Raw genomic sequence first — 14517 nt, 5'->3', positions numbered from 1 at the left:
TCACAGTTTAAATTTGGTTCTAATGGTTCACAGTTTAAATTTGGTTCTAATAGTTCACAGTTTAAATTTGGTTCTAATGGTTCACAGTTTAAATTTGGTTCTAATAGTTCACAGTTTAAATTTGGTTCTAATGGTTCACAGTTTAAATTTGGTTCTAATGGTTCACAGTTTAAATTTGGTTCTAATGGTTCACAGTTTAAATTTGGTTCTAATAGTTCACAGTTTAAGGTGCTGGGGTGTGATTATGAATAACTGCTAAATGACCGGACGATTCAGAGGATCCTGTGTCTATTGAACAAAATATACACTGTACAAAACACTGATACAGGATTTCAGAGAGCTTTTGTAATTTGTCATTGAAGTAAATTCAGTGCTCTACATATTTTTAATATGTTTTAGAGGATTATGAGGTAAAAAAAAAAAAAAAAAAAAAAACACCTCAAACCCTACGCCTGCTTCACTGGGACCGGTCAGCCTCAGGCTTGGTTTCTCCGTTTTGCTTGTCGCTGGATTTCTGTGACAGTCGTGAGGAGACTGCTGCAGCCTGAGCCACCGCTTTAAAGCTGCGCTTCCGTTTCTGCACATTCTGCTCGGGGTGAAAGATAATCACATAAACTTTGGGGATGTAGAGCATGCCGAGGGAAACGGTGGCACTCAGACTCATGGACACAGTCAGCGTAGTCGTCTGAATGAACATCTGGCACGGGAGAGAGAAAACACACAGATTAAAAAGCACTAGGGTCAGCTCCAGCCCTCTGTGGATGAGTATCGCATGACATTAGCGAGACAGCACTCAGTCTAAGCCTGAGAAACTATTCATTTCCATTTCTGAGTTATTATTAATATAGCAGCTATGGCCCAGTTCGCCAGAATGATGCAAAGAAACAATTAATCTTCAAGGTGGATTGGGAATACTATTACTGATTGATAAAAGCCTGTGAAACAAAATATTCACATTATTAAGCGTTCAATCAGCTTCGCACACACACGTCTAAAGGCATTCACAGATACATTTCAGTGTGTAGTTAAATGTAGCTAAATATACCAACATCAGACACTTTATTGTGCTCCTACATCGTATATACACTTACCATTTACATTAAAGTGTCTACAAACTTTTGGACAAAGTCACCATTTTTCTACATCCCACAATTTACACTGATATACTGCATCTATTAAAAACTGATGACTGGTCAGCATTGGTGTGTAGAGGCACAGACAAGGCAAGGTATTTAAAGCAGCCAACAGGGGGGAATCACATTTTGGTTATTTCTCAGTTTGGTCAGTTGATCTTTTGCTAAATAACATTCCAAATATATCATGTGTCCAGCCACCTCTATAAATGCATGAATTCCAGGGCCAAGCTCCATGAAGCCAGGGTCCTCTTCATCCCTGTTCTGTGCCTGATGGACATTGCACTGCAGTTCTACTCTACATCTTGCGGGTGGTGAGCTTGCATGATCTTCCCACATTCCCTTTCGGGTTCAGGTAGGTCCCGATTACTCTCCCTCAGTTCATTTGCTGTTTCTCATTGGGGTGCTACTTGGATCGTGTTGTCTTGATCTTCTTTCCAGACCTGTTTGCTTTGGGAGACCCTCCTGGGAGCTAACGGCTCCCAATGACATAGCCCTGGAGCTCATTAGAGGTAGGGGATGAGAAGTGAAGGAGTTCATTATCTTGGGTTCTTGTTCATGAGTGAAGGGAAGAGGGATTGTGAGGTGTAGGTGCAGAGTCTGCAGTAACACAGTCACTGTACCAGACCGTCGTGGTGAAGAAGAGCTGAGCCAGAAAGCAAAGCTCTCAATTTAACAGTCAGCCTACGTCCCCACTCTCACCTACGGTCATGAGCACTGGGTAATGACAGAAAGAACGGTCAAAGACAGCAAAGCCTTCATTGATATGCAGTCAGTCATTAGACCACACCCCTCTCAGCTGAAGTCCCACCTCCCACGTGAAAACAGGGCCAAAACTCTGAAACTGAAAAACAAGGATTCAATAATTCTCCATTTGAAAGTGAAAAAAGATCTATGACCGAAAAATACATATGAAGCTAAAAAAAAAAGAATATTAAACAATAAGACTTCAAAATTTATATAAAAGAGAAAAATTAAAGTTATTCATTTAAAAAAAATCCAGAATTGAATCAAAATTCTATTTAAACTGAAAAAAAAATCATCCTACGCTTATTTTAATTTTGAACACATTGTAGTATTTTTCAAAGTTGAATCTCAACAAAAAGTTCTTTTCCATCTCCTTACACTCAGCTTACTCTGATTCATAGAGTTACTACACACTAAAAGAACAAAAGATTATCACAAAATGTTTAAAGATATGTTAAAAACCAAACAGATAGCCATGCTTTTGTGAGTAAAAAATAAGGAAATGAGCATGATTTAAAGGAACACCATGTAGTATTTTTACCTAAAAATGACAGCTGCCCGTAGCTCACAGATATTTAACTCGCTACAAGAAGAATCGGGCTCGGTTTTCCCAAAACATACGGCAGAGAGAGTGAGGTGGAGAAAGAGAGAGAGTGTTAGCGGCTGCTCAAGAGTTAGACTTCAGTAGCATGAACTGAAACAGACACAAAGGCACAAGTTGGAACAATATGTATCTTATTGCCCTTCCTTCAGTCGTTAGTGATAATTTTTGTGGATGAAAGTGTAATAATCAGGATTTTTTGAGAGTTACTTAGCAGTGAGCCAGGGTTTACGGATGCTAACTTTAGCCGGATTAGCTCACTTTTTAGCGTTAGCGTTAGATTCTGGTAATAAGTGCTGTTCACTTGTTGCTGTGTGTTTTCAATGTATTTACACTTAGTGTCGATGGAACCCAAGCTTTGATGATTACAAAGTATTAGAATCAGGTTTTTGAGAGTTACCAAAGAACATAGGCCTGTGATCACTCACCAAATTACGTGATTCTAATTCAAACGTCATAAAATCTATTCTGAAATCTTATAATAAATTAAAAAGTACAGCTTCCTCCAACCAGTTTACTAGTGTTTTTACTTGTGATTAAACTAGATTTCTATCCAGAGCACTAAGAAAACAGTGCGATACGGTGGTTACTCTGTGTATTGGTCCACTCTGAATTAGCGCTTTGGCACTGAAAGCCATCTGACCCCTTTTCTTTCTCTTCTTTCACTCCATTCCTTTCATTTCTGACCTAAAAGACTTAAAGAGCACCTCAGGCAGAGCGGCTTTGTGACTGACCGCCTCTGAATATTTACTCTCTCTCTCTCTCTCTGCCTTACTCACAAAACATAGTCCTTTGTAAAGGTTGCTTTAAAGACCCAAATGTCTACCACCAGTTGAAAAGAAAAGAGGAGTGCAAGTGAATACTTTATTTAAACATACAGTGTTTATGTGGACTGTGTGTAGATGCACTGCCATCATGTCTGCCCTCACGTCTATAAGGCTGAGCATATCCATGAGCATATCAGTGCTGTATGAAACTGCTTAGGATGGAAATTCCTTTGATATTGGTCCACTAATGAAAGTCCCTATTCAAGTCCAGCACAGACTATTGTATACAGAACTGTAAACAGGGGCAGCCGTGGCCTGGTTGTGAGGGAACAGGGCGCGTAACCAGAAGGTTCCTGGTTTGATCCCCAGAGTCGGCAGGTCATGACTGAAGTGCCCTTGAGAAAGGCGCCTAACACCCAACTTCTCTGCGGCTAGGGTTCACTGCCCCCTAGTGCTCACTAGTGTGTATGTGTTAATATGTGTTTCACTGCACGGATTGGGTTTTATGCAGAGAACAATTTCCTCTGTGTGCAGCACAGTGGCCAATAAAATGATTCTAATTATAATGATCTACAAAAGCAGCATTTGGGTAAAATTGTTATGATTTCTCTGTACACAGCGATATTATGAAAGTACTGTGTATAGTAATTTACTGTAGAAATTATGTTGAAAAATGCAATAATATTCTTTTTAACTTTTCATTCCTTTAAACACAACACACTGTACCTTCTCTGTGGACTGTGCTGTTCCAAAGAAGATGGGTACAAATGCCAGCCAAATGATACAGGTGGTGTACATGGTGAAGCCAATGGGTTTAGCCTCGTTGAACGTTTCAGGGACTCCACGGCTCTTTATGGCGTAAATGGTGCACGTGACCATCAGCACCATGCTGTAACTCAAACAGCCAATCAGAGAGAGGTCGGACATATCACACTTCAAGATCCCTCGGGCCAGCTCAGGGTTCGGAGGTCGCAGCTCCTCGAAGTCAATTATAGTGTGAGGGGGTACCACACCAAACCAGATAAAAATGCCTAAGAGCTGGGAGACAAAAAAATACATATGAGGATACACACTAACAGTCCGTTTCATTAGATGTACCTCGTTAACTGCCCAGAGAGTAGAAATACAAGGAAGAACTAAACTAAAATTCTAATACGCATTAATTAACCATTTCTTTCTAAAATTAGGTCTGTCAGTTATATTAGGAATTTACTGGTACAATGTTGATTTGAATTAGAATTAAAATTAGAATCACTTTATTGGGCACTCTGCTGCACACAGGGGCATTTTTAATTAATTAATTTAATGAATTGGACAATTAATCAAGTAATTAAATAATTTCAAAATGTCCAAATGACTTCATTCATTCATTCACCTTCTGTAACTGCTTTATCCGGATCAGGCCCGGGGTGAGTCCGGAGCCCATAATTAGAATAAAACAAAAACAAATATAGTAAAAAGGCACATGTTTTTGTGTTAATAAAGTAGTAGAGGTGTTGTTAGATCCTTGATCCTTGATCGTGTGGATTATCAAACCGTGTAACGTCATATAATACTGGTCTGCCATGAGGCGCGATCTGCAGAGAGGTCAACCATCACACACTCACACACTCAGAGATTCACAATGTACCTTCATTATTTGATTTTATTTTTCTGAACCAGTGTTTACTGCCCAGATAAATATCTTTTTAAATCTCATTTCTCGACTGTCTTTGCACAGCCTAGTCCCATTTGAGGTAATCCTCCGATACACAGTTTGATTAATCAATATTTTATCCTGCAGAATAAAGTAATATTTAAAAATCCAGGAGAAATCCAGGAGATCTACTTCTTACGAGAGAAACATCCTTGTACCTTTTTTATTGTATTTATATTTCTGCATTTATTCAAATGATATGTTTGAACACTGACAAAATAAATCTTTTTTAGTCACAGAAACCTAAGGAGCCTGAGACCTTTGCACAGTGCTGTATGTAATAGCGAGACTGTATTAGCCTTCTGTGGTGCAAAATATTACCAAACTATTAAAAGAGAAAGTTCTGTGTCGGTGGAAAAACACAATGTGGCCATATTTCAACGATTCCCAGAAAAGGGCAGTCACACAGCGTAGATATGGACCCTGCGTATTTCCACCCAATAACTCAACTATGTTTTGGAAATAATCAAAATCTCATTTTGAGGCCAGAGATTCAGAGAACTTTATTACTATCTGTGTAAAGCGGTGTTATGGATCTCTATCTGTGTCCAGGGCAGGTGTAGCTTGCATGTCTTGAAAGGTATCATTAATGGTGTGGTTTGGTGTACTACAGTACACTTACTAGGGGGGCACTATGCTGCAGCAGGTGGTGTCTCTGTCACAGCTCCAGGGTCCTGGAGGTAATGGGTTTCGAGTCCCGCTCCGGGTGACTGTCTGTGAGGAGTGTGGTGTGTTCTCTCTCTGTCTGCGTGGGTTTCCTCCGGGTGATTGTCTGTGAGGAGTGTGGTGTGTTCTCCCTGTGTCTGCGTGGGTTTCCTCCGTGTGACTGTCTTTGAGGTGTGTGGTGTGTTCTCTCTGTGTCTGCGTGGGTTTCCTCCGGGTGACTGTCTGTGAGGTGTGTGGTGTGTTCTCTCTGTGTCTGCGTGGGTTTCCTCCGGGTGACTGTCTGTGAGGAGTGTGGTGTGTTCTCCCTGTGTCAGCGTGGGTTTCCTCCGGGTGACTGTCTGTGAGGAGTGTGGTGTGTTCTCTCTGTGTCTGCGTGGGTTTCCTCCGGATGACTGTCTGTGAGGAGTGTGGTGTTTTCTCCCTGTGTCTGCGTGGGTTTCCTCCGGGTGATTGTCTGTGAGGAGTGTGGTGTGTTCTTTCTGTGTCTGTGTGGGTTTCCTCCGGGTGACTGTCTGTGAGGAGTGTGGTATGTTCTCTCTGTGTCTGTGTGGGTTTCCTCCGGGTGACTGTCTGTGAGGAGTGTGGTGTGTTCTCCCTGTGTCTGCGTGGGTTTCCTCCTGGTGACTGTCTGTGAGGGGTGTGGTGTGTTCTCCCTGTGTCTGCATGGATTTCCTCCTGGTGACTGTCTGTGAGGGGTGTGGTATGTTCTCCCTGTGTCTGCGTGGATTTCCTCCGGGTGACTGTCTGTGAGGAGTGTGGTGTGTTCTCTCTGTGTCTGCGTGGGTTTCCTCCGGGTGACTGTCTGTGAGGAGTGTGGTGTGTTCTCCCTGTGTCTGCGTGGGTTTCCTCCAGGTGACTGTCTGTGAGGGGTGTGGTGTGTTCTCCCTGTGTCTGTGTGGATTTCCTCCGGGTGACTCTCTGTGAGGTGTGTAGTGTGTCTTCTCGGTGTCTGTGTGGGTTTCTTCCGGGTGACTGTCTGTGAGGAGTGTGGTGTGTTCTCTCTGTGTCTGTGTGGGTTTCCTCCGGGTGACTATCTGTGAGGAGTGTGGTGTGTTCTCCCTGTGTCTGCATGGGTTTCCTCCGGGTGACTGTCTGTGAGGAGTGTGGTGTGTTCTCTCTGTGTCTGCGTGGGTTTCCTCCGAGTGACTGTCTGTGAGGAGTGTGGTGTGTTCTCTCTGTGTCTGCGTGGGTTTCCTCCGGGTGCTCTTGTTTCCTCCCACACTCCAGAAACACACGGTGGTAGGTGGATTGGAGACTCAAAAGTGTTCATAGGTGTGAGTGTGTGAGTGAATGTGTGAGTGTGTGTCACACTTTGAAGGAATGGCGCCCCCTCCAGGGTGTATTCCTGCCTTGCGCCCAGTGATTCCAGGTAGGTTCCGGACCCACCGCCGCCCTGAACTGGATAAGGGTTACAGACAATGAATGAATGAATGAATGACTTCACTTACTGTGTAAGTGTTGTTTGAATAAGGAATCTCTGTTTTTATTATTTTTCTGAATGTTCCAACTTCATATAATTGTGTTTGTTTGTAGGGAAAAGAATATTTAAAAGTAAAACGAATGGCCAACATGTAAAGGCAGTTTTAAATATAACAGCAGCAGCACTTTCATAGCACTCAGTATTTCACAGTTAACAGCTCCCTAATAAATATTTCAGAAGAGGAAATGTCAATAGCCAAAAAAAATCTCTCTCTTGAGAGAACTAAAATACAGCAAATATGCACTGAGCACTAAAGTCCACTTCACCAACCAAATAAATCTGATGTAAAATGAAACTGCCATATAATATAATATTTAACCTACTTTAGCTGTATAAACTATGTTTATGATATTTACATTTGAAATATGACGTTTTTAAATTATATTACTATTTACTTAAGTTAATTATGCAGTGAATAACATTATCTCTCAGTGTTCATTCTGAACATTTTCAGAAGCAAATCTCCTCAGTGATTTTGCTTGTCACTCACTCACATACCCACTCATTCATTCACACTGACACTCACTCCTTCACACTCACATTCATACTCACACTTACTCATTCACACTCACATTAATACTCACACTCACTCATTCACACTCATACCCACACTCACTCATTCATACTCACACTCACTCATTCACACTCACACTCAATCATTCACATTAATACTCACACTCACTCATTCACACTCACACTCAATCATTCACACTCACTCATTCACGTTAATACTCATACTCACTCATTCACACTCACACTCACTCATTCACATTCACATTAATACTCACGCTCAATCATTCACACTCACACTCACTCACATTCACTCATCCACACTCACATTCATACTCACTCACTCATTCACGCTCGCATTAATACTCACACTCACTCATTTACACTCACTCATTCACACTCACATTAATACTCACACTCGTCCATTCACACTCACATTAATACTCGCACTCACTCATTCACACACACATTAATACTCACACTCACTCATTCACACTCACTAATTCACGTTAATACTCACACTCACTCATTCACACTCACATTCATACTCATTCGCGTTAATACTCACACTCGCTCATTCACACTCACATTAATACTCACTCATTCACACTCACATTAATACTCACACTCACTCATTTCACACTCGCATTCATACTCATTCACGTTAATACTCACCGTCACTCATTCACACTCACATTCATACTCACACTCGCTCATTCACTCTCTCATTAATACTCACCATCACTCATTCGCACTCACATTAATACTCACACTCACTCATTCATACTCACCCTCACGTTAAGACTCACACTCACTCATTCACATTCATACTCACACTCACTCATTCGCACTCATTAATACTCACACTCACTCATTCACACTCACACTCACATTAATACTCACACTCACTCATTCACACTCACTCACATGCACATTCATACACACACTCAATCATTAACTCACACTCATTCGTCTAACAGTCTCCACACTATTCAGTCTCATTTAGGAAGCACAAAGGAAAGCTATTAAATGCTTCTCATCCAAAAATATGTTTTTTTTCTTCTGATTTAGACCATGATCCAAAAAATGACTTGATCAAATTAAATCTCAAAAAAACTTTTATCAAATAATTTTGTATCAGCATTCATCAGGGCCCAAGAAAGAATGATCCCAGTCATTATTTATGAAGGTATTATTTCAAACAAGTTTCCTCATAGACACAGTAAACCAAACTCATCCTCGTGTCTTAGAAATGAGTTTAAAACATAAACTAAAGGCGTTTAATACAAATTCCTTGTTTGAGCCAAAGGTACTTGGACTAAACTTATTCCTCTTTTTATTGCAGTTGAAAAATGCAATAATACTTTTGTCATTTATTTGACCAGCTCAATGACATTTTCATAAAAAGTAAACAGATCCAATGCTCGCAAGACACTCAAAACTTTCAGGACAGAGGCACATTTGCCACAGTTTTACGTTACCCTTCCATTTACTTACACTTTTAACCATTTGGGAACCAAGGATTCAGGTTGCTGCAGTTTTGCCAGATCTTTCTTGATACAAGGCAGCGCAGCGAAGCACTTCAACTCCACACTGTTCTAGTTTGTGCAGAATGAGGCGTGCCATTTTCTAGCTGAAATAACTATGTACTTCCCAGGAAATATCTTTACCTTCATGACATCGTATCTTTCTCTACAAATCCCCAATCGTGCCATAAATAAAAAACAAGTTCCTCTTACCGCACAGGTGCCTTTTTTGTGTGTGTCTTGTGTGGGGATATTTAGAGAAAGATAAGCTGGTTTTGGGAAAAAGTTTATAGCATAAATATGGCCCAAGGTTATAACACTTATAACAGTTGATGATATTTGGGGTTTTTCCCCCCAGTATTTTAAATCCAAGAATAAAATCCCTGTGCTAGAATCAACAGATAATGGGATATTTAAGTTGGTTCCTTGTAGAGGAGGTCTTTGGTGATGCTGACTTAGAAAATCAACAGAAAATGTAGATGCATCACCGCGCATATTCAAACACGTCACATACAACTTAACATTCAATTACCACCTGTTTCTACACTCATTGTCCAGTCGTTGATTATAACATTAGTTGTGTAATAACATTGGCATAAGCCATATTTTATGCTATATACCTTTTCCCAATCTGTTGAATGTTTATAGGTGAGTTCTCTGTAAAAGTTAAAAAACTACAGAACATCATCTGACTCAGTCCAAAAGACCTCTGCTCCATACCTGCACTGAGATGAGGAAGAATGTGATGATGAGCTGGGAGGTGGGGCTGATGAATTTGGGAGGAGTCACAGACTTCTTGCCCTGCTCAAAGATGCGGTAGATGCGGTTGGTTTTGGTGAGCATGGCTGAGTAACTGATGCACATTCCGAGACCGAGCAGCAGGCGGCGGAACGCACACACGACGACACCCGGCTCTGCGATCATCAGGAAAGTGATGAGGTACATGAGAAAGATACCGGTCAGCAGGACATAGCTGAGCTCCCGGCCAGAAGCGCGGACTATTGGCGTGTCGTTGAAGCGAATGAATGTGACTATAACGCCGGTTGTGGCCAGAATGCCCAGGACAGCCAGAAACACTGGAATAATGGCCCACGGAGAGCTCCACTCTAGCTTTATGATGGGTGTGGGTCTGCAGCCAGTGCGGTTGGGTGTGGGTCGCATGTCAAATGGGCACATGTCACAGTTAAACTCATCCAGCAGGAACTGATAGCCGTCACACAGCTCACAATGCCAGCAGCATGGAACCCCCTTCACCATACGCTTCCGTTCACCTGACTCACACGGTAAACTGCAGACAGAGTCTGGAACTTGCTTATCTCCACCTGACCACTGCATGTCCTCTGGCTTTCAGAGATATGAACAGGGAGAAAGAAAATGAATAGTTAATTAACTGGCAATTTACAATTTACCAAGGAACAGTCTGGTGAATAACCATAACATAAGCAAGTACTCTATATCTGAGATTACCTCATATACAGGGGTTAGACACTGAAACTGAAACACCTGTCAATGTAGTGTGGGAGGTTTCATGGCTAAATTGGAGCAGCCTGGTGGACAATCTTCATTAACTACACATTGCACCAGTAAGACCATGTGCATCCAATGGTTCAAACATGGTGTCCTGAAGGCGGTGCCGTGTATCAGGACAACAATGCACACAGCAAGACTGGTGAAAGATTGGTTTGATGAACATGAAAGTGAAGTTGAACATCTCCCATGGCCTGCACAGTCACCAGATCTAAATATTATTGATCCACTTTGGGGTGTTGTGGAGGAGCGAGTCAGGAAACGTTTTCCTCCACCAGCATCACGTAGTGACCTGGCCACTATCCTGCAAGAAGAATGGCTTCAAATCCCTCTGACCACTGTGCAGGACTTGTATATGTCATTCCCAAGACAAACTGACACTGAATTGGCCGCAAAAGGAGGCCCTACACCGTACTAATAAATTACTGTGGTCTAAAACCAGGTGTTTCACTTTCATTGTCCAACCCCTGTATATGTATGTGTATATATATATATGTATATATATATATAGGTATATCTGTCGTTTTAGAAGAACCACTGAATAAACAGGAGTCCACAAACCTTTGACCACAGTATATTTTAACCCTGTAAATTTCAGACACCCAATATATTTTGGCTGCTGTGTTTACATGTGGGGGTAAGGGTAGTGGACTGTTCCTACTCCTTAGTAACATTAGCTCTTTCTTGATGCCTACACTGAGTCGCAGGTGGTTGGTCCATTGGCCGATGTTTTTGTATCCCGGGTTAGTGGTGTTTGAGAGCTGGTACTGGAAAATATCGTAACGTCCTGGAGCATCTCCGTCCTCGTTAAACATCACCCCAGTCCCTGCACTGCCTGTGGAGCCAGCAGAGAAGGGAGTTAACACCATATTCAAGAAGGGAGAGTACTTTCTTATCACTTCTTTACTTATTTACTTACTTACTTACACAGACACACACACACACACAGACATACACACACACAGAGACACAGACACACACACAGACACACACAGAGACACAGACACACACAGACACAGACACACACAGACACAGACACAGACACACACAGACACTTTCTGTACTTGAAAATTAATATACACGTATAATAATAATAATAACTATTCTGATTTACTAAAGACAATCAAAGTGGTCAATGAAAACATTGCCAACATTTTCTATCGTGCTTTTGTTAGTAATTAATGGTTTGAGAGAATCAAATAATCACAGATTCTTGTTTATATTTATGTATTTATTTAATTAAATGAAGAATCCCAACTTTTCTAGAAACTGGTTTGAACCGGCAGTGACGGGGGCCATATTTATGTGCAAAAATATAAAGCAAAGATGGCACTCTTTGGTAAAAAGCAAAGCTTTAGAAATTTTCAAGGGAGAGTTCCTCTATCCATTCAATCAGGAGTTGATTTTTCTTTTTTTTAAAGTGATTGTATGATTCAATCTGGCCGCCCTGAGGAGTTCACAGTCGAGAGAAGAACCATACCGGTGAGAAAGGAGGATGACCACATCCTGGAAAAACATTAAGAACTCAATGGCATTGCTTTTCATGGAAATCTCTGTGCTCTGAAAGGGAGAGATGGCGTGAAAGGAGAAAATATAGAGGATTTGCACAGACCGATGGCGTTGAAAAGGGGGAAATGGGTCTAGTCTTTGGAGAGGGGATACCCTGGGGTAGGTGGGAGAGAGATAAAGAAAGAGACAGATATGTATTTAAAGACAAGCCATGCAGCAATAGTGCATTAGCAGTGTTCCTTAGAGTTAAAATGAATAAATCAATCTCTTCTTCAAGCCGACCTTCTGTTCTCCAATTCCAACAGCCCTCTGGGACACACAAGGCACTTTTCCACCAAAAAAAAACACATACAGACACAAGCTTCTTTTACTCAGGTTTTCCACTTAAAGACAACCCCCCTCTGTGATTTACAGAGAATCCACACAAAACACACTGCTACACAAACAGTAAAAGTTCAGAGGAATATTGCACCTGTCCATTCTCAGATATTTTATGGAGCAGTTAGACAGCTTTGAAAACAGGCTGTGAAACTGCAGCCTACAACTCGTGCACATCTTCCTGTTTGAACATCTACATTTAGAGTGCACATTTTAATTCCTTTTTTTTTTTTTGCTACTGAAATGTCAACGAAACACCTTCAAAGCAGTTCATTGTTTATTCACAGATTCTTTAAAATGAAACATCTATGATGTACTTAAAACCATGTAATATTATACTGATATATGCAGTTGTCGTATGTTTTACAAAAATATATTTGACAAGACTGGCAAATTTAATCATATTTATTTGTTCAGTATCATTTTATATTTTAATGTATATTTTATGCACTTGATTCCAACAGGACCCACTGAGGAAACCCATGCCGACACAGGGAGAACACACCACACTCCTCACAGACAGTCACCCGGAGGAAACCCACGCAGACACAGGGAGAACACACCACACTCCTCACAGACAGTCACCTGGAGGAAACCCACAAAGACACAGGGAGAACACACCACACTCCTCACAGACAGTCACCTGGAGGAAACCCATGCAGACACAGGGAGAACACACCACACTCCTCACAGACAGTCACCCGGAGGAAACCCACGCAGACACAGGGAGAACACACCACACTCCTCACAGACAGTCACCTGGAGGAAACCCACAAAGACACAGGGAGAACACACCACACTCCTCACAGACAGTCACCTGGAGGAAACCCACAAAGACACAGGGAGAACACACCACACTCCTCACAGACAGTCACCCGGAAGAAACCCACGCAGACACAGGGAGAACACACCACACTCCTCACAGACAGTCACCCGGAAGAAACCCACACAGACACAGGGAGAACACACCACACTCCTCACAGACAGTCACCCGGAGGAAACCCACGCAGACACAGGGAGAATACACCACACTCCTCACAGACAGTCACCCGGAGGAAACCCACGCAGACACAGGGAGAACACACCACACTCCTTTACACTCTGCTATTGACATTTGTTAGTTTAGGTGACATAGCGATGACAGTAAAACAGCACAAGATACAGAACAGCTGCTTCATGCGAAATTGGGGCGGAGTCTGTATTTATTTATTAATTATATTTTATTTTATTAATTCTTCTTCTCAGAGTTCTTTGAGATGTTGTTCTATAAAGTAGTTATGGGATGGCAATAACCTACATGAAAATAGGACATGACCTTCAGAAATGTTGTAATATAACTATGGAACTTACTAACCATGGAAATGACCTGTTTCTCCTGATGTATTTCTATTTACACAGATAAGTGTGTCCCGTGTAACTGTATTTTTCAATTCCATCTTCAGAATTTGAGAGATGTTCAGTGAGAAAGCACTAATATTTGAGGTTTTCCCTCAGTTTTTTTCGTGCCGTATTTTTCCGTGGCAGTATTCTGTGGCAAATACACCCTTGAGCCCCAGCTCAGGAGAAATCCTGTACTAACCATTGAAGTTGACAGAGCGGATGTATTTTAGTAGCAGCCTGCCATCCACTGGATCCATACTGTCACAGACTCCCATGAATGCAGGGCACAGGTCCATGTGCATGCTGTGGAGAGCATGGGCCATGGCGTAAACGGCATCAATCACAAACTGCACCTTCCCCTCCTGCTCATACGGGGAATCTCTGCTGATCCGCTCCTCTCCTGCACAAAACAACCACCACAACAAGATTCAGGTCTATAACATCAAACACAGGAATAAACTGGGTTCAAAGTGTACTTTAAAAAATACAATTTTGCCATCTCTAATGGTCAGTTAAATAAATAAATAAATACATAAATAAATAAAGAAAGAAAGAAAGAAAGAACCTCCACACGTCCAGTAGACACTGCCAGTCCTC

At 41.7% G+C, this 14517-nt stretch overlaps 1 protein-coding gene across 1 annotated transcript in view; it reads right to left on the bottom strand.

The window, feature by feature from the left end:
• Positions 1 to 14517, bottom strand: part of grm6b (glutamate receptor, metabotropic 6b) — a 28134-nt gene that overhangs the window by 588 nt on the left and 13029 nt on the right. The window contains exons 6-10 of the mRNA XM_066670850.1: positions 14120 to 14320; positions 11349 to 11488; positions 9847 to 10470; positions 3975 to 4286; positions 439 to 697 (exon numbers count right to left, since the gene is read on the bottom strand). Coding sequence (XP_066526947.1) covers positions 458 to 697; positions 3975 to 4286; positions 9847 to 10470; positions 11349 to 11488; positions 14120 to 14320 — 1517 coding nt within the window. The 3' untranslated portion in view covers positions 439 to 457. The remainder of the gene's footprint in view (positions 1 to 438; positions 698 to 3974; positions 4287 to 9846; positions 10471 to 11348; positions 11489 to 14119; positions 14321 to 14517) is intronic.

Source organism: Hoplias malabaricus, chromosome 5 (genome assembly GCF_029633855.1).
Source record: "Hoplias malabaricus isolate fHopMal1 chromosome 5, fHopMal1.hap1, whole genome shotgun sequence".
Taxonomy (NCBI): Eukaryota; Metazoa; Chordata; class Actinopteri; order Characiformes; family Erythrinidae; genus Hoplias; species Hoplias malabaricus.
Note: the sequence above shows the minus strand (reverse complement) of the source record. Positions and strands in the feature narration are given on the sequence as shown.